The 24,774-nt window shown below is 40.0% G+C and overlaps 1 protein-coding gene across 5 annotated transcripts in view; it reads left to right on the forward strand.

The window, feature by feature from the left end:
* The window catches only part of PTPN2 (protein tyrosine phosphatase non-receptor type 2), a 126,442-nt gene that overhangs the window by 24,080 nt on the left and 77,588 nt on the right, over positions 1 to 24,774 (forward strand). For 4 of the 5 annotated variants that reach the window (XM_049899907.1, XM_049899904.1, XM_049899902.1 and 1 more), the window contains exon 2: positions 21,104 to 21,194. The exons of the other annotated variant lie outside the window; for it this stretch is intronic. Coding sequence is in view for 3 of the 4 variants with exons in the window: in XM_049899904.1 (XP_049755861.1) it covers positions 21,104 to 21,194 (91 nt within the window). In the remaining variant the exon portion in view is untranslated. The remainder of the gene's footprint in view (positions 1 to 21,103; positions 21,195 to 24,774) is intronic. 5 annotated transcript variants of the gene reach the window in all.

Here is a 24,774-nt window from a genome sequence, read left to right on the forward strand (position 1 = left end):
AGGGGAAAGCATTCCGTCCCTGTCGGTCTTCTCATCAGTGTTCCCTGGATTGGAATCCTCTCTGCACAGGGACCCGGGGTCCAAAGGACGGGCTTTGGTCCCGACACTGCTCTCTCATAGTGTGAGGTCCCCACTCTCTGCTTGCTTCCTTTCCATTTTTATCTCTTGAGAGATAAAAGGTGGTGCAGGCCACACCCCAGGGAAACTCCTTTACTTTGGATCAGGAATGTGACCTGACTAAGGGTGTTAGAATCCCACCCTAATCCTCTTTACCTTAGGATTACAGTCACAAAATGGAGGCTAGCCACACAATACTGGGAATCATGGCCCAGCCAAACCAACACACACATTTTTGGGGGGACATAATTCAGTCCGTGACATTTCACCCTTTGGCCTCCAAAAAAATCACATCCTTGCAACATGTAAAACATATTCACCCCCATCATATCATAGCAAAAGTCTTAACTCCAGGTTCAGAATCCAAAATTTCTTCTTTATCTGTGAAATCTAGAATATAAGTTATTTACTTTCACGGGTGCAATAGCAGAACAGGCACAAGCTATACATTTCCATTACAAATGGGAGAAACTGAAGGAAAAGAAAGCATAACAGCACCAAGCAAGTCAGCAGGGCACATTACATTAGCTCTCAAGGCTTTGAAAAACTGCCCTCCAGACTCTAGGTATTGGCCACACTCTCTAGATGCTGTGTGAAGGCCCTGGGCTTCAGCTCCGCCTCCCAGGCCCACTGGGACAGCAACTCTGCTCCCTCGGCTTCAGGCCCACCATTCTCCTCATCCGAGTGGCGACTCCACCTTTAGAAACACCAGAGGCCGTGGCTCTACCCTTTGAAACCCCTGAGGTCACCGCTATACCTTTTGAGGCTGAGACAGCTTGGCCTCTTGTATTCCTTGTCTCTTCAGCTTCTGCTTTCTGTTGTCTTGGTCTCTTGGCTCCTTGAGCCTCATGCCCATATCTCTGCCCTGCCGTGGCAAGTGTTACAAAGCTCTGTAGCTCCACCAGTAAGTGCTCGGAGGTACCTCACTCTGCCAAGAAGCCTCCTGTGCACAGGTACGCAGCTCTCTTGCTCCGTGGCTCGGCTCCGGTGCCATCTCGCACTGGTCACCTGGTTTTGCTCCTGTTGGTTCTCTGCTGCTGCCAGTCCACTGCTGCTGTGGGTTCTGTGCTGCTGCTCGTCCTCTATCCACAGTTTCAAAACCACTTCCACATTTTAGGTATCTTTTAGAGCAGCACCCCACTCCTGGTACCAAGTGACTTAGGCTGACCTCTCTAGAGAAGCAAAACCAGTAAAGCATATAAATATATATAGAGAGATTTATATCAAGTAAATAGCTCACGTGATTGTAGAGGTCGGAACCTCCCAATTCCATGGATCAGGATAGAGGCTTTTCCCAATTCACGGAGCCGCAGAAGCTGGTGAACCCAACATGGTCGGATCGGTGAATGGAGCTCGTGTTCACAGGCTGTGAAGGTCAAGGAATCTCAAGGTTGGCAGGCAAGACTGCAAGGTTTCTCTTGATTCACATAGCTGCAGGAGCTGGCGAATCCAAGATCGGCAGGTCTGGGAGCAGGACTCTTGCTCGCAGGCTCTGAAGATCCATGAATCCCAAAAGGGGACAGGTAAGCTGCTAGTGTAAGTCCCAAGAACTGGAGGTCATACAAGAGGCAGCTGCTGGATCCAGAACAAGCCAACAACTTGACAAGTCGAGCGGGAAGGAAATAGGTGGCAGAGGTGGAAAGATGAAGGCCTAGGGAGCAGTGAGCCGCCACAGGCCCCGCCCCTGTTGGTACTACTTAGCAGATTCCATTGCAGGGTGATCTCATATCAGATTTCAACAGGGATATGATCACAACGTTATACAACTGTAAAAACACTGAGAATCGTGGCCCAGCCAAGTTGACAGACAGTCTTAACCGTCACACTCCATCAGGCGGAAATGTATCTTCTTGTTCTGTTTTCTGTTAAATGTGAGCATGTGTCTGTCATGACAGTTATTAGAGTTGCTCCTTGAAAGTCTCAAGAAAAATTCTGAGGCTGATTTTACCAAAAGAAAGGGAAAGTTGTTAGATGCAGTTGCACAAATAACAGCAAAAATCGACAGCAAGAAAAATGATAGAAAGCTTTAAGAAGACACAGATATAAGTTTTTAGGTCATTAATAGTGCTGTAGTCCATTCCATGCATTTAAATCTTTATTTTTGGTTCTGATTTATCATTGAAATGACTGAAACAACAGTGATCAGAAAAAGCCTATATGATTACTTGACACTAGAGAAGGGTTCTGCTCACATATTTGAGACTTAGGTGATTTTGACAGTAAGCAATATTAATGTCCACACAGATGTGGATGAGAGGAGCTCATGCTTATACTTTTCCTTCTGTAAAGATGAACAAATAGGCACTTCCTTAAAAAGCCAGAAATAGAACTACCATATGATCCAGCAATCCCACTCCTTGGAATATATCTTGGAGAAATCAGAGCCGGCACACGAATAGATATATGCACACCCATGTTCATTGCAGCACTGTTCACAATAGCTAAAAGATGAGAACAACCTATGTGCCCATCAACAGACGAATGGGTAAACAAATTATGGCATATTCACTCAATGAAATACTGTGCAACGATAAAGAGCAACGATGAATCTGCGAAACATTTCATGTCGTGGGTGAATCTGGAAGGCATTATGCTGAGTGAAATTAGTGAGTTGCAAAAGGACGAATACTGTATGAGACCACTTTAAGAACTCAAGGAAAGGTTTAAATACAGAAGAAAACATTCTTTCATGGTTACGAGGGTGGGGAGGGAGGGAGGGAAAGGGGAATTCAGTAGATAGTAGATAAGAGTAATCTTAGGTGAAGGGAAGGACAACACACAATACAGGGAAGTCAGCACAACTGGACTAAGCCAAGAGCTAAGAAGTTCCTGAATACAACCAAACACTCCGAGGGACGGGGTAGCAGGGGTGGGGGTCTGGGGACCATGGTTTCTGGGGACATCTAGGTCTGTTGGCGTAACAAAGTTTATTAAGAAATTGTTTTGCATCTGACTTTGGTGAGTGGCATCTGGGGTCTTAAAAGCTAGCAAGTAGCCATCTAAGATGCATCAGTTGGTCCTAAAGGAGAATGGAGAACACCAAAGACACAGGGAAAAATATTAGCCCAAGAGACTAAAAGGGCCACATAAACCAGAGACTCCATCAGCCTGAGATCAGAAGAACTAGATGGTGCCTGGCTACCACCAGTGACCGTCCTGACAGGGAACACAACAGAGAGTCCCTGACGGAGCAGGAGAAAAGCGGGGTGCAGGACTCAAATTCTAGTAGAAAGACCACCACTTAATAGTTTGAGACTGGAGGAACCTTGGAAGACATGGCCCCCGGACCCTTTGTTAACCCCCAAACTAAAACAATTCCCGAAGCCAACTCTTCAGACAAAGATTAGACTGGACTATAAGACATAAAATGATACTTGTGAAGAGTGTGCTTCTTATAGCTCAAGTAGATACATGACTAAATGAGCAGCACCTGTCTGGAGGCGAGATGAGAAGGCAGAGAGGGTCAGGACCTAGTTGAATGGACATGGAACATCTGGGGTGGAAAGGAGGAGTGTGGTGTCACATTATAGAGAGAGCAACTAGGGTCACATAACAATGTGCATAAATTTCTGTGTGAGAAACTAACTTGAGCTGTAAGCTTTCACTTAAAGCACACACACAAAAAGTTTTTAGCTATGGAAAAATTCAGTGGCCTCAAGAGAATGACACTAACTGAATCAGAGTATGTGAAATAGTGTAAGAAATAGAACTGTCATTTAGATTCCCGAAATGTCAAGCTAGTTATCAAAATAAAAAAATGAGCTGAGAACAGGAAAGAGTTTTTGAGCTGGTAAACGTGATTGTTAAAATAAAAATTTTAGAACTGATCAGCAGAGTAGATAGTGCATAGTATCAGGTTAACTTGAGAAAATCTGTCAAACTCAGGAAAAAGGTAAATATTATGAAAGCATTTAAAAAACATGAAGAAGACCCTATGTGATAGGAGTTCCCAGAGGAGAGGACAGAGAAGACAGAAGAAGCAATAACAGAAGAAGCAATAACCAAAGAAATAATGGAAGAGTCTCTCTGAGCTGATGGAAACCCTGAATTAGCATAAAAGGGGACCACAGAGTCTTGAACAGGAGTGTATAAATACCTAGGTGCATCCTCACGGATTTCTGTGTGTTCAGGATGAAGAAAACGCCCAGCAGGATAGAAAAATAGGTTACCTATAGAAAAGAGCAAATTGAATGCCTGAAGATAACGGAGAAATGTGAACTCAGTGCTGAGAGAAATGGAACAGGTATAGAAAAAAAGCAGATGGGGGCAATGAAGCCAAGTAAAATCTAGAATTAGCTCTAGATAATTGTGAATACAGTTGCGAATCTTAATACAGATGTTAGAAAATGAAATGACAGTATGTTTAAACTTACAGAATCTAGTAAAAATCTTTAAAACAAGAAAGAAAATTAAGCATTTATTTCAACCTAGAACAATAATAAAATGAAACAAAGTTTCAGAAGGAAAGAATGAACATAAAACAAATTGATGCATTTGTACCCCCTCCAAAAAAAAAAAAAAAAGAAACCCATTGCCATCCCTATAGGATAGAGTAGAACAGCCCCGTAGTGTTTCCCAGGCTGTAGTTATGGAAGCAGACTGCCCCTTCTCTCTCCCACGACCGGCTGGTGGATTTGAACCACTCCCTATCGGTTAGCAGCCCAGTGTTTAACCACTGTGCCACCAAGGCTTACCTGTTGCCAATTGAGTTGACTGGATAAATACAACTAAGAACTAGTTCTTTGACAAATGGTAAAATACAAACACCTCTGGCTTGTCTAATCAAGTAAAAAAGGTAAAACAAATACCAGTAAACATTAGTAATGAGGAATGTAATCACAGGTAGAGAGGCTGTTTTAAAGAAGATGTTGGGATATATATATACAATTCTGTTCATTTGAAATTCTTGGCTAAATGCATTTTTTTTTTAAAAGAAAAATGATGTTGAAATTAGAATAACTTGGAAAAAATTATCAAAGTACTGCCTTGTAAAAGTAGAATAGTTTTTTTTAGTTCAGTCAAACCATAAATTAAGATACAAAAATTGTAAACTAGAACACGGAAAAGTATGGAACGCTTTCTAATTCATTTTGAGAGGTTAGCATAAGCATTTCTCTAAAACTTAACCAAGGTGCAATCAAAAAAAAAAACCACAGATCAGTTCAACTAGTGATTATAGTTTCAAAATTCTAATGTATTATTAACAGGTGTAATCTAGAAGTACAGTGTAGAACACCATTCCCATTTATGCTTTGCACTTTAAAAATAAGTATCAGTTATCCGGAAGTTTTACTTTTAAAAGAATACTAATGAGACTGGATGAATGAAATTTTAATCCATTAGGGCTAGCAAGATTTTAGAGGAAATTTTCAGTCATTTAAGAGTTGTCATGGGTTGAATTGTGTCCCCCCAAAATATCTGTCAACTTGGCTAGGTCATGATTCTCAGCATCATATGATTGATATTTTATCATCTGATGTGATTCCCCTATGTGTTGTAAATCCTATCACTATGATGTAATAAGATGGATTAGGGGCAGTTGTATTAATGAGATCTACAAGATGAGATAGTGTCTTGGGCCAGTCTCTTTGAGGTATAAAAGAGAGAAGTGAGCAGAGTGACAGGGGGACCTCATATCACCAGGAAAGCAGCACCGGGAGCAGAGCACATCCTTTGGACCTGAGACTGCTGTGCTGAGATGCTCCCAGACCAAGGGAAGATTGATGACAAGGACCTTCCTCCGGAGCCAAGAGAGAGAGCAAGCCTTCCCTGGAGCTGACCCCCTGAGTTTGGATTTGTAGCCTGTTAGACTGGGTTGTTTGGGTTAGACTGTGAGAGAATAAATTTCTCTTTGTTAAACCTATCCACTTGTGGTATTTCTGTTTTAGCAGCACTAGATGACTAAGATTTTTGTGGGCATGTCCATTTGAAACTAAAAATTTAAGTTTTACGGTATGTAACTTAAACCATTCATAAAGGTTTTAGTGGAAAATACTTGCCTATTTCAATTTCAATAGCTAAGTATGCTGCAATGGAGTTTTATTTTTCAGAGTTTGTAGAAGACTGGGCTTTGTTCAAATTAATGGGCAATAATGATAAGAACTGTCTCTAGAAGAAATAAATGTATTAAATACTGCTTGGTCTATTTTTAGGGCTTTCTTGGTCTCTTATTCTGTATTTTACAAAGTGCTGATCCAAAGATGCCTAGTTTTTAAAGCCATTTGTTCCTCTTTTATCCTAAATATATTACTATTTTGTATCCAGGAAAATAAAATTTTTATTAAGCCCAGGTAGTTTCATGTGGGGCTTGTAAAAACTTTTCAAGCCACTGTTAGAATATGAACTATCCTTTGCAGTTGACTGCTATGAATGACAGGTTATATTAAGGATAAAAAATTAATATACTTAGTATGTTGTAGAAAATTCATTACATTTAAGAGCATATTGGTATAATTTTAAAATCTGTAACTCATGTAAAGAAGCAAAGTGAATTTGGTAATGGTGTGATGGGAGCTTTAAGATGGTAGCCTTATTTGATAGCCAATGTAATGGTGACTTTTTTTTTTTTTTTTACATTATCTTAATGTTTTTATTGAACCATAAAATGAGAAGCACCCAAAAACAAGCTGGATGCTCTTTGAAAGCATGCTTGCGTTTCAATTCCTTAATTTTTTTTTTCCCGCTTTATTGAGACATATTTCACATACCATAGCATTTATTGATTTAAAATTGTACAATTTTGTGGTTTTTAGTGTACTCTCAGTTGTGCAACTAAATCTAATTTTAGGATGTGTTCAACACCTCAAAAAAGAGACCCTATATACATTAACAAGGAGCCCTGGTGGCACAGTGGTTTAGCATTCGGCGGTTTAAACCCACTAGCTGTTCCGAGGGAGAAAGATACGGCAGCCTGCTTCCGTACAGATGTCTTGTGGGGTCGCGGTGAGTCAAGATTGACTTGATGGCAACTTTTCTTTGTATATGTTAACAGCTGTTTGTTCCTCATTCCCATACCCATCCACCCCCAACCCCTGCACATGCCCACCACTAATAATCTCCTTCCTATCTTTATGGGTTTTCCTATTCTGTACATTTTACGTAAATGGAATCGTACAATGTATGGTCTCTTGTAGTGACTTATTTAGCGTAACGTATTGAAGATTCATCCATATTATTGCATTGTATCAGTACTTCATTCCTTTTTTATTTTAATCTTGATGAAATAGAGTTGTATGAGCTTCAAGAGAGACAATTCTCTTACTGATCTTGCTTAGCCTAAATTAAATTAGTGTGCTTTTGTTTTCAGTTTAAATGAGCTGTGCTTTTGCTTTCAGTTTAAATGAGCTGTGCTTGCCTTCTGTGGTGAGTTTTTTTTTTGGTGGTAGAAATAACATAAAATTTGTCATTGTGACCATTTTTAAGGGTACAGTTCAGTTGCATTGATTACATTCACAGTGTTGTGCAACCATCACCACCATTTATTTTCAAAAGTTTTTCATCACCCCAGAGACATGTGTCCAGTAAGCAATAATTGCTCATTCTCTTGTCCCCTCCACCATTGTCTCTGAATTTGTCTATTCCAGATGTTTTATATATGAGGGATCATAAAACATTTGTCCTTTTGTATCTGGGTTGTTTCATTTAGTGTAATGTTGCCAAGGTTCATCCACATGTACCAGAACTTCATTTCTGTGTATTATCCCATTGAATGTATGTGCCGCATTTTGTGTATGATGGACACTAGGGTTGTTGTGAATAATGCGGCAGCGAACACTGGTCTGCAAATACCTTTTTGAGTCCTTTTTAGATCTCTTGGATATATATCTGGGAGTAGAATTTCTGGGTCATATGGTATCTCAGTGTTTTAATGGAAGTACTTCATTTCCTTCTTATTGCTAAAGAATATTCCATTGTATGGCTATACCACATTTGTTTATTCATTCATCAGTTGATGGGCATTTAGATTGTTTTTACTTTTTGACTGTTATGACTAATGCTGCTATGAGCATTTGTGTACAAGTTTTTCTGTGGACATAATGTTTTCATTTCTCTTGAGTACATACCCTGGGGTGGAATAGCTGAGTGATATGGTAAACTTGTTTAACATTGATTTCCAAGGTGGCCGTACCATTTTCATCTTTTTTTGAGGCATAAACATAGGTAAAATCCACAGATTGTAAGCATACAACTCAATGAGTTCTTGTAATGAATTCTTATAATGTATACATCTGTGTAACCACCACCCAAATCAAAATATGGAATATTTCCCACACCACGGAAGGCTCTATCATACCCCTCGTTAGGGGTAACTGCTTTTCTGACTTTTGTCACCATCAATAAGTTTTGCTGGCTGTTGAATTTCCATATAAGTGGAAATTTTTGTATCTGGCTTCTTTTGTTCCATACATGTCTATGAAAGTTATCCATGTTGCTTCATTTAGCGGTAGGATTGCTCTTTTTTAATTGCTGTGTAATACCCTATTGTGTGAGTATTCTACAATTTATCCATGTTTATGGACATTTGGGATTTTTTTCTCTGATTTTGGTATTATGAATAAATCTGCTATAAACATTCCTGTATGTGTTTGTTTTGGTAGATCTATACACTGTTTTTCTTGGAAATAATGAGTGAAATTGCTGGGTCATAGGGAAGATGTACGTTTAGCTTTTGTCCTAAGCATTCCTTTTTTAATGCATATCCCTTCTTTGTGGAAATTGTGGTGAAAAAAGACAACAATCAGAAGACAGACCTTCTTGGATCCGTTTCTTTTACAAACCATCTTGTAACACCAAGTTGTTTAGAGGATTATGTGAATGTTTCCCTAAAGACAACCTTCTGAATTCTGTGACCCCATGAACGAATTCCGTTACCTTCTGGCTTGTTGCAGTGAAAAGCTGAAATTATGAGATGCCTTTATGAAGCACACTTTCGGAATTCCTGAGGCATAAGCCATGAGACTTTTGAGAATTCCTGAGTTCCTATATACTACCATTTAACTGTAGTTATTGCTTGTGAAATGAAGAATAGCGGAATGGTCACAAGAAAGTGTCTTATTCGTGCATTTCAGCCTAGCATTATATGAACTACAGCAAAATTGTTTCTATAGTAAAATCAAATTCAGCTCCTTCAAGCCCTTGGTCAAAATAAGGTTCAGTGTTACGTGTGTAAAAATATCAAGAGATGAAATAATAGAAGAATGTAGATATGTTCAGAATTTAAAGTTTGAGACTTTGTCCCGGAGATAACCTATAAGACCTTTGGTTGGAGTTATCATTCCATAATGTTTCAAAATTAGACTTCTTTGGGAAAGGAAAAGGTGGATAATCTTGTGTTTAAATTTTAAATAAAGTTAGAGAGCTAAATGGATTTTTCTCCTAAATAGCGAACAGTGGCCCATTTCCATTTATTATTTTTTTCCAGTTCCATTTATTGATTTGTTACTCCTTTGTTTATATCACATAGTGTCCCTCCAAGAGACTGTATGAGTTTATGCTGCTACTGACAGGATATGAGTGCCTGTTTTTTAAATGATTGAATAACATTCAGTTGGAGGTACCAAGATTTATTCAATCAGTCTTTATTATTGGACGTTTAGGTTATTTCTAGCCTGTCAACATTAAAACTGTGAAAGATGTCTTCTGCATGAGTTGCCTACATGTGGGATCATTGCTACTAAAAAAAATAACTATTGAGTCAGTTATTTCAAGGTGGTGGTGGTGGTTGTTAGTGGAGCCTTGGTGACATAGTGGTTAAGAGCTTGGCTGCTAACCAAAAGGTCGACAGTTGGAATCCACCGGCCACTCCTTAGAAACCCTGTGGGGCAGTTCTGCTCTGCTCTATAGGGTCGCTATGAGTCAGAATCAGCTCAACATTAATGGGCTTCGTTTCGATTTGGCTGTTAGTTGCCCTGGAGTCAATTTTGACTCATGGCAAACCCATGTATACAGAATAGAACTGTTCTTCAGGGTTTTCAAGGCAGTAACCTTTTGGAAGCAGATTGCTAGGCCTGTCTTCTGAGGAGCCTCTGGGTGGATTTGAATCACCAACCTTTCATCTAGTAGTAGAGTGCCTAACCATTTGCACCACCCTGGAACTTTAATTAAAGGTAAGGTTTGATGTAGTGAAACCTGGGAGAGCTGGAACTCACTTGAGACTGGCTTGTTTTTCCCAGTCTCATGTGTTTTCCACCTTTGACAGGGTGCAGTCTTACCATTGTCTATCACTGTGTTAGTGGCCAGTATTTGTGACAGTATTTGAGTTTTTTTTCTGACAGGTTTCTGTCTTACGCAGGTTTTACTATATTAGATTTGAACAGTAGTTCTCAACCAGAAGTGGAGGGGAGTGGAGTTTGCTGCCCAGGGGTCATTTGGTAATGTCTGGAGACATTTTTGGTTGTTACAGCTGTGGAGAGGAAGCGGGAGGGTAGAAGTGTATACTATTGGTATATAATGAACCCAGTGCTGTCGAGTCGATTCTGACTCATAGCAACCCTGTAGGACGAAGTGGAGGCCAGTGGTGCTGTTGCTAACAATCTTACAATGGTGTAGTATGCCCCACAGCAAAGAATTATTCAGCCAAAATGTCAGTATTGCCGATGTTGAGAAACCTTGATTTAGTAGGTTTTACTACTGACAGGAAACATTCTTTTTGTTTTTGTTAATTAAACTCCAAACTTTATTCTGGTTTTTTCCGCAGTGAGCTTTTTTTGGTCTCAGGATCCCATCCAGGATGTGACATTACATACGTTTAGTCGTCACACATCCTTAGTCTCTTCTGGTCTATGATGGTTTCTCAGTGTTCTTTGTTTTTCATGACCTTGACAGTTTTGAGAAGCACTGGTCAGGTGTTTTGTAGAATGTCCCTCAATTTGGGTTGGTCTAATGGCTTTCTCTTGGTTAAATTGAAGTTAGGGTTTTTGGAAAGAATATCACAGGTGAAGGACCAGCCTCATTGTGTAATATCAGGATACATGCTAGCAAAATGACTCCATGGTGATGTTATTCTTGGTCATCTGGCTCAGACACAGCTTGCTAGGTTTCTCTACTGCAGAGTTACTTTTCCCTCCTCTCGATATTCTAAGATAGGAAGCATTCTTGATCTATTTAGGGGCACTATAGATTCTCTCTGCCATAGGAGGGGAGAGATTTAGTATTAGAAAATCAGTAGAGGTGATTTTGCTGTGTATGATCTAGTGACTAGATTAACCACACCATTGTGAGAAACTCCATTTTATTGGTTATACAAAGTGTTTATAAAATTATTTTTGTGTCTTGAATAAACCTGACAGTGCCTCACTGGTGTCAGATGTAGTTGTCACCGAGATTTGGCGGTAGTACTGTGTGTGTTCACGATGGGCATTTAGCTGCATGTGAAAAAGAAAAATCAAGCAGCCGTTGACTAAATAAGGACGTATTCTTATGTAATGAGATTCTGGATGTAGGAATCTGGGGTTGTTACCGTGGCTCCACATGCCTGCTTAGCCTTCCTTTGAGTGTTCACAGGGTGGGTCCTGCCTGTTCCCACCCGTTACCTATAGACATCAAAACTTGTATTCCAGGTTGGCAGAAGTGAGAGGGACAAGGATCAGCTGAGCCAGCCCTCTTTAGAAAAGCTTTTCTGCAACCCAGCCCAGTGGTTTCTGCTTATTTCCATTGGCCGGAACTGTCACATTACATCCTTTATAGCAAGGGAGGCTGGGAAATACAGCGTTTTAGTTGGCCTCATTGTAATCAGAAAATAAAATCAGAAACCTTAAGTAAGAAAGAAGGAAAAAAAAAAAAACGGATATTAGAATAGGCAGCTAGCGTGTACTGCTGGGCTCTGCTTTTTTAAAGTATTGGGAGTTACCTTTCTAACTTCACTGAAATTAAAAAAAAGATGAATGAGAACAGAAAAACATTGGGAATTTGAGACAATGAGTCTTCTGCAAGAGTTCTTCTCTTATGAGTTGAGAAAATAAAATGGATTTATGTGATGAATGTGTTTCTTAACCCCAAGGTCTTGTCTGTTTTATTGTGTTAGTCTTTTCCTTCCTCCTGTTCTGGGGACTCTATCCTCTATTATGTATTTTGCAACATCAGCAACCATTTGTTATAGTGGCACAAATAAGTGTTTTTCTTTTTGGCGAAAAATAGGAGTCAACAACTGATAGATGGAATAACCCTGGAAAATAGGTGTATGTGCATAATGGAAGTACCGAAGAAGGGCTGGTGCGATGGAGTCCTGCTCCGTCATTGGCTTGAAATGACTTCTTTGTTTGGTTAATAAATTCCCTTCTGTAGTTGTTATTCCAAGAAAAAAAAGATCAGATTATTTACCTGAAATTTTATAAACTAGAAATGTGACCAGTTCATACATCATAAAATTCTCCTGGAGAAGAGCTTCCTTTTGATGTGATTGTTTAAATTACATATTTATTGGTATTAGGACTGATACACTACTATTTATTAGTATTTTAACTAGTTCATTTTAAAGTAATATCTGAACTTGGTTTAAAATTCACGCGGTACAAAAGCTCTCCAAAAGAAAGCAGTTATACTTAAGAACAGGATTTTTTTTAGAAAGGAAGAGAAAGGGTATTAGCTATATCTGAAATGTTTTATTTCTTTTCTGAAAGAAGAGATTTGAAGCAAATATAGCAAAAATGATAAATGTTTAATTTACTGGGGGAACATGGATGGTATATTGTCTATATTTTTCTATTCCATTATTGTCTATATTTTGTTTGAAATACAGTGAAACCTGTGAGAGCGAGAATTCGCTGGGACTGCCTTGTCTTTCTGGGTCTTGCAAATTTTCTTCCTTTGTCATGGTGCAGTCTTACTGCATTTTTATTGCTCGTTTTTATGGAAAATATTTGTTTTCCTTCTGACAGGTTTCTTCCTTACACAGGTTCTGGCTTTTGCAGGTTTTACTGTATTTCATAATTTAAATATTTTTTAAAATTACATAAATTTTTACCCTTCTCTAGATGCCCAGTCCCTAGAAGTCACACCTTCTTGTGTCCTAGAATTATTCAGTGTGTTCTCTGGCATGTGTATTTCTGATGGGAGTTCCCCCCCACAAATGGGGCATACTAAGCATATTCTTCTGTTCCTTTTACTAAATACTGGTACACGTAGAACTTGCTGTCCATTTTCATGGCTCCTGTGTATTCCACTGCACTGTTGCACTATAACTTAATCTTGAACAGTTCAGTCTTGAAGGACATTTAGATTATTGCCAGTTTTTTACTATTAACTACTTTCTTGCGTATACATTTTTGCACGTGTGTGTGACTATATGTGTTATAAATCCCTGCAATCGATTGAAATTGCTGGGTCAAACATCTTGTGATAGTCTTGAAAAAACATTGTACCAGTGTGCATCCTCATCAGTAATATGTGACCATACCTTTTCCTCAGTCCCTGGGTGGTGTAAGTGGTTAACGCCCTTGGATGCTAACCAGAAGTTTGGAGGTGGAGTTCACCCAGAGGCACCCCAGAAGAAAGGCCTGATGCAGTATTTCTGAAAGGCCTGTGGAGTGCAGTTCTACTCTGACACACACGGGGTCGCCTTGAGTTGGAGTTGCCTCAGTGGCACCTAGCCCTGGTACTACCTTTTCTTCACACTTTCTCATCAGCATGATGTTATCAGAACTTTTTATCCTTGCCGATCTGTTTCCTCTCACTTGATACAGAAGAGCTGTCAACAGAAAGATGTTTTAGTGTTATATTAATATTTTTATGTATAAAACCAAAAACCAAACCCATTGCTGTTGAGTCCATTCTGACTCATAGTGACCCTATAGGATAGAGTAGAACTGCCCCGTAGGGTTTCCAAGGAGTGGCTGGTGGATTTGAACTGTAGACCTTTTGGTTAGCAGTGTTCTCTTAGCCACCTCTTAAATTGCATTATAAAATGATCTGTGCTTTGTAATATTTCAACTTTTAATGTAGTTTTTGAGGTTATGTAGGTTAGTATAAACCTATATCTGAGTGTTAAAATTTAATTTTACGTATATGTGGTTAAATGAGTTGCTTTATGTGGCCTTTTGCCTTGGTTCTTTGAAAAAACAGCTTGAGAGGTTTTTCTTCTAAGCCACCTGTACTGTACTTTTCTACCCTAGAAGGTTTGTTACATTTCCTGGGCAAGCTGTGAACAACTAGGTTTGATACTTCTTGTCCGGTCCTGGGCTACAGCCTACCCTGTGATTGGTAGGTACTTTACAGGGAGTGTTCAGTATACTGTGTACATGAAGTGACTGTAGACTATGCAGATCAAGTGACTATAGCCGATGATGCAAATGACATGTCTGTGGCCCACTGAGGGGATTGGTCGGTTTGTGGCCCTGGTGGAAGGGCCATTCCTTGAAATTGATGAGGAATTTGTGTATATATGCAGCCAATCCCACAAAGATTTTTCAGATAGGAAGCAGACAGAAGCAGAAGGAAGAAAGAATAAAGAAGCAGAGAGAAAGGTAGCAAGGAACTTCCTGAACGAGCTGTAACATGGGTGAGGGGCTGTAACACTGAAGACAACAAGAGGCCTGGAAGGGGCCCAGTGGCAGAGCTGGTGGTTAACAGGCCTGGAAGGGTCCTGAGGTACTTGGTGGTGACAGATGGCAGGGCCAAGAGGAGCCTGTCCTCAGGGGTCCTGTCCTGAAGGGACCATGGGAAGGCCTGTCTGAAAGGACCATGGGGGGACCTGTCCTGAGGGGGCTGAAAGGGGCTTGTCCCTAGGGGGCAGAGAGGTAGCCTGTCCTGGTGGGGCTTAGAGGGGCATGCACAGCAAAGAGCAGGGCCTGCTTGTTTGCATGGCCGTGAGGAGCTGAGAGAGCTGTCCTGCACTAACGAAGGGAGACTTTTCCTATATGCTTCCTGATCCTGGTTGTGATCCCAGTCCCAAGTTGTAGCCTCTTGATTCTGATTCCTAGTTGTATGGTTACTTTCTTAAGAAACCACTTAACTGTAAGTGTGGCCTGTGAGCTCTGTGTGGCCATTGCCACGGATTATCAAACCCAGCAGAGAAATAGAGTGCCGTGGGAGGGATGGCTGGTGTCAGAATTGGTCAAAAGGTTGGAGAGTGGCTGTATGTCTGACCTCCACCTCATGGATCAGCTTTGGGCTAATCTTGATTCTCATTATCCCCCCTGAAGTTAGACAGGTTCTGACGCTACTGCTACCACTTTACAATGATAACGTTTAATTATTTATTTGACATTTTAAAGCTCTTATAGTTTGTACAAATGATTGAAGCTTTTTTACTCTTCATCTAGTCACTGCTGTGATATGCTTTTATGGAAAATGATATGAAACTGAAAGGTATTATTTCTGTCCACCTTACACACATCCCACATGCTCTTAATACAGTGTGACTGATGTTTCTCCCACTGAGATGTGGCATCTGTTTTTTCCTATCCTTGCGTTAAGGAAGGGGCTTGGGACCTTGCTGACCAATAGAAGTAGGAGTGATCCTATGTGTCTTCTGAGGCTAGATCATAAAAACAGTACAGCCTCTGCCTGGTTTTCACTTGCCCTCTGTTACCTCTCTCTCTCTGTTTGTCCTTAGAGAAGCTACCTGTAGGTGTTCCAGCTCAGAGCCCCTAGCTAAGGTCTCAGTGGAGAGTGAGCATCAACTACTAGACAAATCAAGTCATTGTCTCATAGAAAAGTTTATATACACCTGGCTGTATACTCCTAGTTGCTCTCCCACTAATGAGACAGCACACTCCTCCTCTCCACCTTGTATTCCCCATGTCCATTCAGCCAGCTTTTGTCCCTTCTGCCTGCTCATCTCCCCTCCAGATAGGAGCTGCCCACATAGTCTCCTGTGTCTACTTGAGCCAAGAAGCTCACTCCTCACCAGTATCATTTTCTGTCTTATAGTCCAGTCCAGTCCCTGTCTGAAGAGTTGCCTTTGGGAATGGTTCCTTTCTTGGGCTAACAGAAGGTCTGGGGACTGTGACCTTCAGGGTCCTTCTAGTCTCAGACCATTAAGTCTGGTCTTTTTACGAGAATTCGAAGTCTGCGTCCGACTGTTCTCCTGCTCCATCAGGGATTCTCTGTTGTGTTTGCTGTCAGGGTAGTCATCGGTTGTAGCCAGGCACCATCTAGTTCTTCTGGTCTCCAGGCTGTAATCTTTATGGGAGCAGATAGCCAGGTCTTTTCTCCCTTGGAGCAGTTGGTGGGTTTGAACCACCTACCTTTCAGTTAGCAGTCAAGTGCTTAACCATTGCTCCACCAGAGCTCCTAATAACCAGTAGATTGAGCAAAAAATCCCATTCATGTAGCAACAAAGCCTTTAAGGTTTCTGAGAATAAACATAGCATACCTTCATGAAGAAAAATTATAAAATGAATTGAAATATGAAACACAGCATGAATGGAGAGAATTAAATAGGGGGCAACTTGCCTTTTCAGACATAGATGTATTACAAAGCTACAGTAACTAAAGGTTTGATAACTGTGTCAAGGGTAGACAAATGGTTCCATGAAACAGAATGAGGATCTAGAAGCAAACCCACACATGTACGGAAGCTTGGTTTATGGTAGAATAGGTGTTACACATAAATGTAAAATTAAGTGTGATAGTAAGTCAGTTATCCTTCCACTTGGAAAAATTTAAATTCCTATAGCACACTCCTGGCATAGTGGTTAAGTGCTGCAGTTGGTAACCAAAAGGTCTGCAGTTAAACTCCACCAGGTGCTCCTTGGAAACTATGGGGCAGTTCTAATCTGTCCTGTAGGGTCACCATGAGTCAGAATCGACTTGATGGCAGTGGGTTTTGTTCTGTTTTGTTTTTTATAGCACACTGCAGGCAAGTAATACTGCTTTGTACCTTGCAAAAGTATTCTTACCATCTCACTCACTTCCAGAAAAATCGAATATTTCAGTTTAGAAACTTCTGCATCATGTTCCATCAGTAAAAACATTGGATATTCAGTTTGTGTGTCTTATTTTAATAGTATAATTATAGTTTCTATTGTTGTTACTAGGTGCCATCGAGCTGGTTCCAACTCAAAGTGACCCTATGTACCACAGAACGAAACATAGCTCAGTCCTGTGCCATCCTTAACAATCATTATTATGCTTGAGCCCATTGTTGTAGCCACCGTGTCAGTCCATCTCGTTGAGGGTCTTCCTCTTTTCCACTGACCCTGTACTTTACCAAGCATGATGTCCTTCTCTAGGGACCTGATAACATGTCCAAAGTATGTAAGACACAGTCTCACCATCCTTGCTTCTGAGAAGCGTTCTGGTTATACTTCTTCCAAGACAGATTTGTTCGTCCTTTTGGCAGTGCATAGTATATTCAATATTCTTCGCCACACCACAGTTCAAAGGCGTCAGTTTTTTTTTTGATCGTCCTTATTCATTGTCCAGCTTTCACATGCATATGATAACGATTGAAAATACCACAGCTTGGGTCAGGCGCACCTTAGTCTTTAAGGTGATATCTTTGCTTTTCAACAGTTTAAAGAGGTCCTTTGCAGCAGATTTGCCCAATGCAGTGTGTCTTCTGATTTCTTTATTGTACTTTAGATGAAGATTTACAGAACAGACTAGTTTCTCATTAAACAGTTAGTACCCACATTGTTCAGTGACATGGGTTAAGAACCCCACGACATGTCTATACTCTCCCTTCTCAGTCCCCAGTCCCCTATTACCAGCTTTCCTGTTCCCTCCTGCCTTCCATTCCCTGCCCCAGGGCTGGTGTGCCCCTTTAGTCTTGTTTTGTTCCGTGGGCCTGTTAAATCTTTAGCTAAGGGTGAACCTCAGGAGTGACCTAATTACTGAGCTGAAAGGGTGCCCGAGGGTTTCTTAGGGTTTCCCCAGTCTCTGTCAGGCCAGCAAGTCTGGTCTTTCTTTTTGAGTTAGAATTTTGTTTTACTTATTTCTCCAGCTCTGTCTGGGACCCTCTGTTGTGGTCCCTGTCAGAGCAGTCAGTGGTAGCTGGGCACCATCTAGTTTTACTAGACTCATGGTGGAGGCCATGGTAGATGTGGTCCATTAGTTCTTTGGACTAATCTTTCCCTTTTATCTTTAGTTTTCTTCATTATTCCTTGCTCCCGAAGGGGTGAGACCAGTGGAGTGTCCTAGGTGGCTGCTTACAGGCATTTAAGACCCCAGATGCTACTCACCAAAGTAGAATGTTGAACATATTCATTATAAACTATGTTATGCCAGTTGAGCTAGATGTTTTCTAAGATCACAGTCCCCACAGCCCTCAGCCCAGCGATTTGGTCCCTCAGGGAGTTTGGATGTGTGTGTGGAGCTACTGTGACCTTGCCTGTACAGGTTGTGCTGGAATTCGGTTGGATCACCTTTCTTGGGAATAGGCATAAATACGGATGTCTTCCAGTAAGTTGGCCAGGTAACTGTCTTCCAAATTTCTTGGCATAGATGAGTGAGCACTTCCAGGGCTTCCTCTGCTTGTCAAAACATCTCAGTTGATGTTCTGTCAGTTCCTGGAGCCTTGTTTTTTGACAGTGCCTTCAGTACGGCTTGGACTTCCTCCCTCAGTGCCATCGGCTCCTGAGCATGTGCTGCCTCTTGAAGTGGTTGCGTGTCGACTGATTCTTTTTGGTGTAATGACTCTGTGTATTCCTTCCATCTTCTGATGCTTCCTGCATTGTTCAGTATTTTCCCCATAGAATCCTTCACCACTGCAACTAGGCATTCTATTTACACTCCAAAATTATAAACAAATCTTTATTTTTTGACTCATAAAAATGTATCTCTTTTCCCTTCCCTGTCCAGAAAACCTTATTAGGAATTGGATTAATAATTTCTATTATAATGATCAGCACAAAGCTGGTTCCTGTGAGGCGGAGGTTAAAGATGTTCCAAATGTCCAACTTCTCCAAACTGCTGGTGGACCACTCCTGCATCTCTAAAACAACTACTCCTCTTCCCCTCAGTACTCTTCATCCTGTCTTTGGATTCCATAATTCTCTGCAGCATCTCACAGAACTCACGAACTGTCGAGAAAATGGCTCACATGGTTGTGGAGGCTGGCAGGCCCCAAATCCATGGATCGGGCGTCAGGCTAGAGGCTTCTTCTGACTCATGTGGTTGCAGGGTCTGACAGAACCAAATCTGCAGGTCAGATGATAGGCTGCTGGCCGAAGTTCTAAGAACTAGAAGTCAGATGATGAAGAGCTGGATGCAGGATCCAGAGCAAAAGAGAGAACTTTGCCCAAGCATTCGTTTATATATTGGATGCAGACCATATCCTCAAGGAAACTCCCCTTACTTGAGCAAGGCGGTCCAAGGGTGTGACTTGAATAAGGGTGGTAATTGGGGTAAGGGTGGTGACTTGAGTCACATGCTCCAGTAAGACGGTGACTCAAGATACATCCTGGCCTCATCCTGCCTCAGTAACATAACAGATAACTCACTCCCAAATGGGACCGTAACCACTGGCACAGAGGCTAGGATTTACAACATATCACAAAATGGAGGATGACCACGTTGTTACATACCTGCCAGATTACATCATTACATATCAGCGGAGTTGACACATAACCGTCACAGGTTCCATGCGCCTTATCTGCGTTAGCAGCAAGCTTTTCAGTCCCCTCGGTGGGCCACAGACACCTGTATTTGCATTGTATCACCCAGTCATTGTGTGGGAGTCACAGAGACTGTGGCTAGAAGGGCCGTATTAAGTAATCCACTGCACCACAGGAACTAATAATAGAGTTTAAGTTTCCTTGAAATTAGGTGGATTTTAGCTATATATAGTCTATATATATAGACTATTGACTAAGAATTTATATATATATAGACTATTGACTGAGGATTTTTGCACTAGGCACAAGGAATAAAGATGTGATATGAAATAGAAGACATCTGTCCTAAACTGGGTGAGGGGAGTGGTAGGCAGGAATGGAGGGGGTCTGGGGGACGTTTATGAAGAAATGAATTGAAACCTTTATGCTTGATTTGTAAAACTGCCTGGTGCCTAACTTTTAAAATGGTTTTTCTCATGTGTAGTCACATGAGCAAAAGCGTAACTCAACTTTTGCCATTAAAGCACACTTTCATTTATTTATTTTTGGAGGTATGTCTCTGGTTTTACCTGAATTCTTAGAATAGTGTCTCATTTGGGAGATAAAACCTGGCCAAGCAGCTCAGTGCCTAGTGTAGATGTGCGTTTCCGGAATTTCTTCCATTGTGGAATACAGAAAACTTCCAGCATCCGAAAATGAACCTGAGGCCTGGAGGTTGTAGCTAAGCATTTATGGCTCCAGAAAGAAGTTTCAAAGATTTTTATGGGCTCAAAATAAAGTAATAGTAATGAGACATGAGGGAGTCCCTGAGTAGTGCAAACAGTTAAGCTCTCAGCTACTACCCAAAGGGTTGGTGGTTCAGATCCACCCGGCAGTGCCTTGGAAGAAAGCCCAGGTGATCTCCTTCCAAAAGATCACAGCCACTGGAATCCGTATGGAGCGCAGTTCTCCTCTGAATCACATGGGGTCACCATGAGTTGGAATCAACTATCTGGCAACTGGCTTGGATTGTTTTGGTTATGAGGCATGAAGATGAGATAGGTAAAAATTTTAAGATAGAAATGCAAGAATTTAGTTGGATATAATAAGTTTCATCAGAAATTTGTGTATGATGTGACAGACCTTAGGAGATGGGTTAACCATAGGAGAATAATGTTTTATTTGAGGGATAAAACCTGGTCAGTTAGATAAAGCATTCATTCAGTCCTGGGGTCTGTCACTTACTAGTTTGATGACCTTTGGCAGATTGTTGAATCTCCCAAAGCCTATGATCCCTGGGATATAAAATGGAGGAAGTTCTCTTGCCTGCTGTCGCTATGAGGATTAGATGTGAAGGTGTATGTAACCGAAATGCTTTGCACAGTACTTAGTATAGCATGAGTGCTCAATAAATGTTAGTTTATACTGGTTGGCAAAATATCTTTCTTGGTATATAAAATTAAAAAAAAAAATTTAAGAGGAGTATTAAAATATATTTTTGTTATTTTAAGGAAATTCGAAATGAGTCCCATGACTATCCTCATAGAGTGGCCAAGTTTCCAGAAAACAGGAATCGAAACAGATACAGAGATGTGAGCCCATGTAAGTACTTGTGGGTGTGTGCATGTGTGTGTTTGGTGGTTGGTTTGAGGAGGCAGGATTTGGTGAAAAGGAAGGTTTGGGATCAGGATTGATAAGTATTGTAATTTTTTTGTATTAAAATAATACATAGTCTTTAAAGAAAATTTTCAAGGCATAGAGTAGTTGAATAAAAATTACTCATAATTTCATCCTTCAAAAATAGCTATCATTATTTTGCTATATTTGCTACCAGCGTTTTTCCTTTTCTTATGTATAATTTTTTCTTTAAAATAATTATTATCATATTGTGTATGTGTATTCATATATGTACCTATATACATTTCTCTTCATATTATTCCATGGCCTTTATTGCTTAAAATATTGATTCTTGTAGTCCCCCCACCCCAAATTACGAAAGTGTATGTACTCTCAGCAGAAAACCTGTAAAGCGCAGTATAAAGAAAAAGCAAATGATTTAAAAACATGCAAACTTTTGAGTTTATGTTTTTTTTTTTGGCATTTCTTTCTGTATAAATATATACAATATTGCTTTTTCTTCCAAGTTAGAATTCTGTACATATTAGTTTGTAGCCCTTTTCCTACTTAACAATACATTGTAAACATTTTGCTGTCATAAAAACAATCTTTTAGTGGCTTTGTAATAGTCCATTGAATGGAGATAACCATTCTTTTACATAACAGTTCTCCTATGGTTAAATATTTAGATTGTGACAAATATATCTATAATTGTTCACAAAATTTATATATGTAAATTTATACATACTAGGATTTTCAAAATGTGTTCACCAGGAGGTAATTTTATTTTTCCAAGGATACGTGGTATTTTTTTGTGAATGATACCACTCATTCAGACATTAAATTAAGTTGCCTTCCTACTTCAAAATGTTTCCCCATATTTTTTTTTAGTGGGCTAAATACAGGCTTTCTTTTTGTGTCTGCTTGTTCATAGGGCCATTTTGAAAAAAATTGAGTATCATGTTTTGGTTTGTGATTCTGTCCTTGAGTTGACTAGTGTATGGTGCTGGTATGCTAAGGTCTCCTGTATAGGCTGGATGATTTTACTCTGTCCAAGGCCACAGAGTGTACCTCGGCTTGCTACCTCGCATTGTATTCTACAATTATTGATTATCAGTGAAGTACTTAGGAGGGTACTGATATACCACTGAAAATCCATCCATTATTTGTGGGGCAGGGGTTTGGTTTATCCTTCTAAGAACAGAAGGTTTTTGTTCATATTCACCAAGTACATGTGTTGGCAGATTTTGGGAAAACCTAATGAGAAGCAGTCTCTTAAAATACTTCGTGTTTGTTATACATAAATATTGTTTCTCTTACATGCTTTTTTCCTTACCAAATTACAAGTGTTCATAAAGTAGCTAGAAGAGTGGTTTTTTTCTTTTCTTCAGTTGCAGTTCACTTGACAATATGACAAACTTCCTCCAAAAATCCGGGACTCAGGACAACAGCAGTTCTGGTGTGGGTATTTGTTCAGGGCATGGGGATGTAGAAGTAATTCTAATAGTTCTGTGTGCTGGCAGCCCCTCAGAACCTCCAGTTGAGAGTCACTGAGCTAGAGAGACTAATTCTCTAGTGTTTACCGTGAGTTTTGAAGACAGTATTTTCCAGTTGTATACTTCATTGCCTTTAATTTTTTCATTTTTGTAAAAATTTATATGATACAACATTGGCCAATTCAACATGCTTTTAATACTTAAAAAAATTTTCTTATTTTGATAATTGTAGATTTGCATGCAGTTGTAAGAAGTAACATAGTGAGATCCAATATACCCTTCACCCAGATTCTCCCAGTGGTAACATCTGCATAACTATAGTTCAGTGTCACTACCAGGAAGTTGACGCTGATACAGTCCATACAGAGTTCACTAGTTTTCCATGCACTCATTTATGTGTGTGTGTGTTTGTATGTCTGTGTGAATGTGTGTCTGTGTATGTAGTTTGGTGCAGTTTTATCACATGTAGATTTGTGTGGTCACCACCGCAGTCCAGATACAGAACCATGGAACAGCTCTATCACGAGGACCCTGTGTGCTGCCTTTTCATGGCCACAGGATCTCTCTCCCTTCTTCTTCTCTCACCCCTGGTGTTGACTTTTGTTTTTATATATTTGTTGTAATTACAGTCATTGGATGTTCTTAGCCATGTTTGAATCTTCTCATTAGTTTCATCAAATTGATCTAAGTGGAGGGATTAAGAAAATACTGAAACTGAGACACTTTCTTAAAAAGTAAGACATTTGCAACTTATACTCAGTTACACAAGTCATTAACACATCTGTGACATGCTCCTAAGCTTTAGATTTATATACCCAACTACCTGTTAGACAGCTCCAGCATAATGCTTTATTAAGGAGACCTCTGTTTAAAATGTATTTATCACCCCCACTTCTGTCATCGTTAGAACTCATCTCTTCTTCCTATATGCCTTCTCAGTGAAGAGAGTGGGCACCCTTGTGTACATACTTTGAATTAGAGAAGAAACATTCCTTCCTCTGAGAAAATACTACTGTATGCTTCCCTCTTTCCTAACAGGTCCTTCTATAGCTGCCTTTCTTGCCTACTTCCAAGAGTCCTCCAGAGCCGTTCTCTATTGTAGACAGATTTGCCTTTTTCCCTCAGCTTGTTCAAGGAATGCTCTCCCTACTTCTTTGCCTTGATGGAAGCCTGGTTCTCCTTGAGTAAACCGTCTTCTTTCTCTCTTTGATTTGCATCTGTCTGATGGGTAATGACATTGAGCTTCTTTTCATGTGTTTGGTGGCCATTCGAATGTCCTCTTTGGTGAAATGTGTATTCGAGTCCTTTGCCTGTTTTATGATTGGGTTATTTGTCTTTTTGTTGTTAAGTTGTCAAAGTTTTATACATATATTGGTTAGCAGATTCTTGTTGGATATATGGTTTCCAAAGATATTCTCCCAGTAGGTAAGCTTGTCTTTTCACTTTTTTGTTAGTCTTTTGATGAAAAAAGTTTTTAATTTTCATGAGGCCCCATTTATTTATTTTGTCTTTTGCTGTTTGTGCTTTTGTTACTATATTAGATGATCCGTGGTTGGAAGCTAGGCCTCACCGTGTTGCCCCTGCTTGTTCTTCTAAGAATTTTATGGTTTTAGTTTACACATTTAGGTCGTCAACCCATTTTGAATTTGTTTTTGTGTCTGGTGTGAGACATGGATCCTGTTTCATTTTTCTGCATGTGGAAATCCAATTTTTCCAGCACCATTTATTGAAGAGACCCCTATTTCCCCATTGAATGGACTTAGCACCCTTGTCAGAATTCATGTGACCATAGATGTGTGGGTTCATTTCAGGACTGTGATTTCTGTTCCATTGGTCTATGTGTCTATTATACCAGTACCAGGCTGTTTTGATTACTGTAGATGTATAGTATGTTTTAAAATCAGGAAGTGAGAGTCCTACTTTGTTCTTCTCTTTCAACATTGCTTTAGCTATTTGGGGGCTCTTGCCATTCCATATAAAGTTGAGGATTGTTTTTTTCTATTTCTGTAAAGAAGGCTGTTGTAATTTTGATTGGAATTGCATTGAATCTATAAATCACTTTAGGTAGT

Source organism: Elephas maximus, chromosome 11 (assembly GCF_024166365.1).
Source record: "Elephas maximus indicus isolate mEleMax1 chromosome 11, mEleMax1 primary haplotype, whole genome shotgun sequence".
NCBI lineage: Eukaryota > Metazoa > Chordata > Mammalia > Proboscidea > Elephantidae > Elephas > Elephas maximus.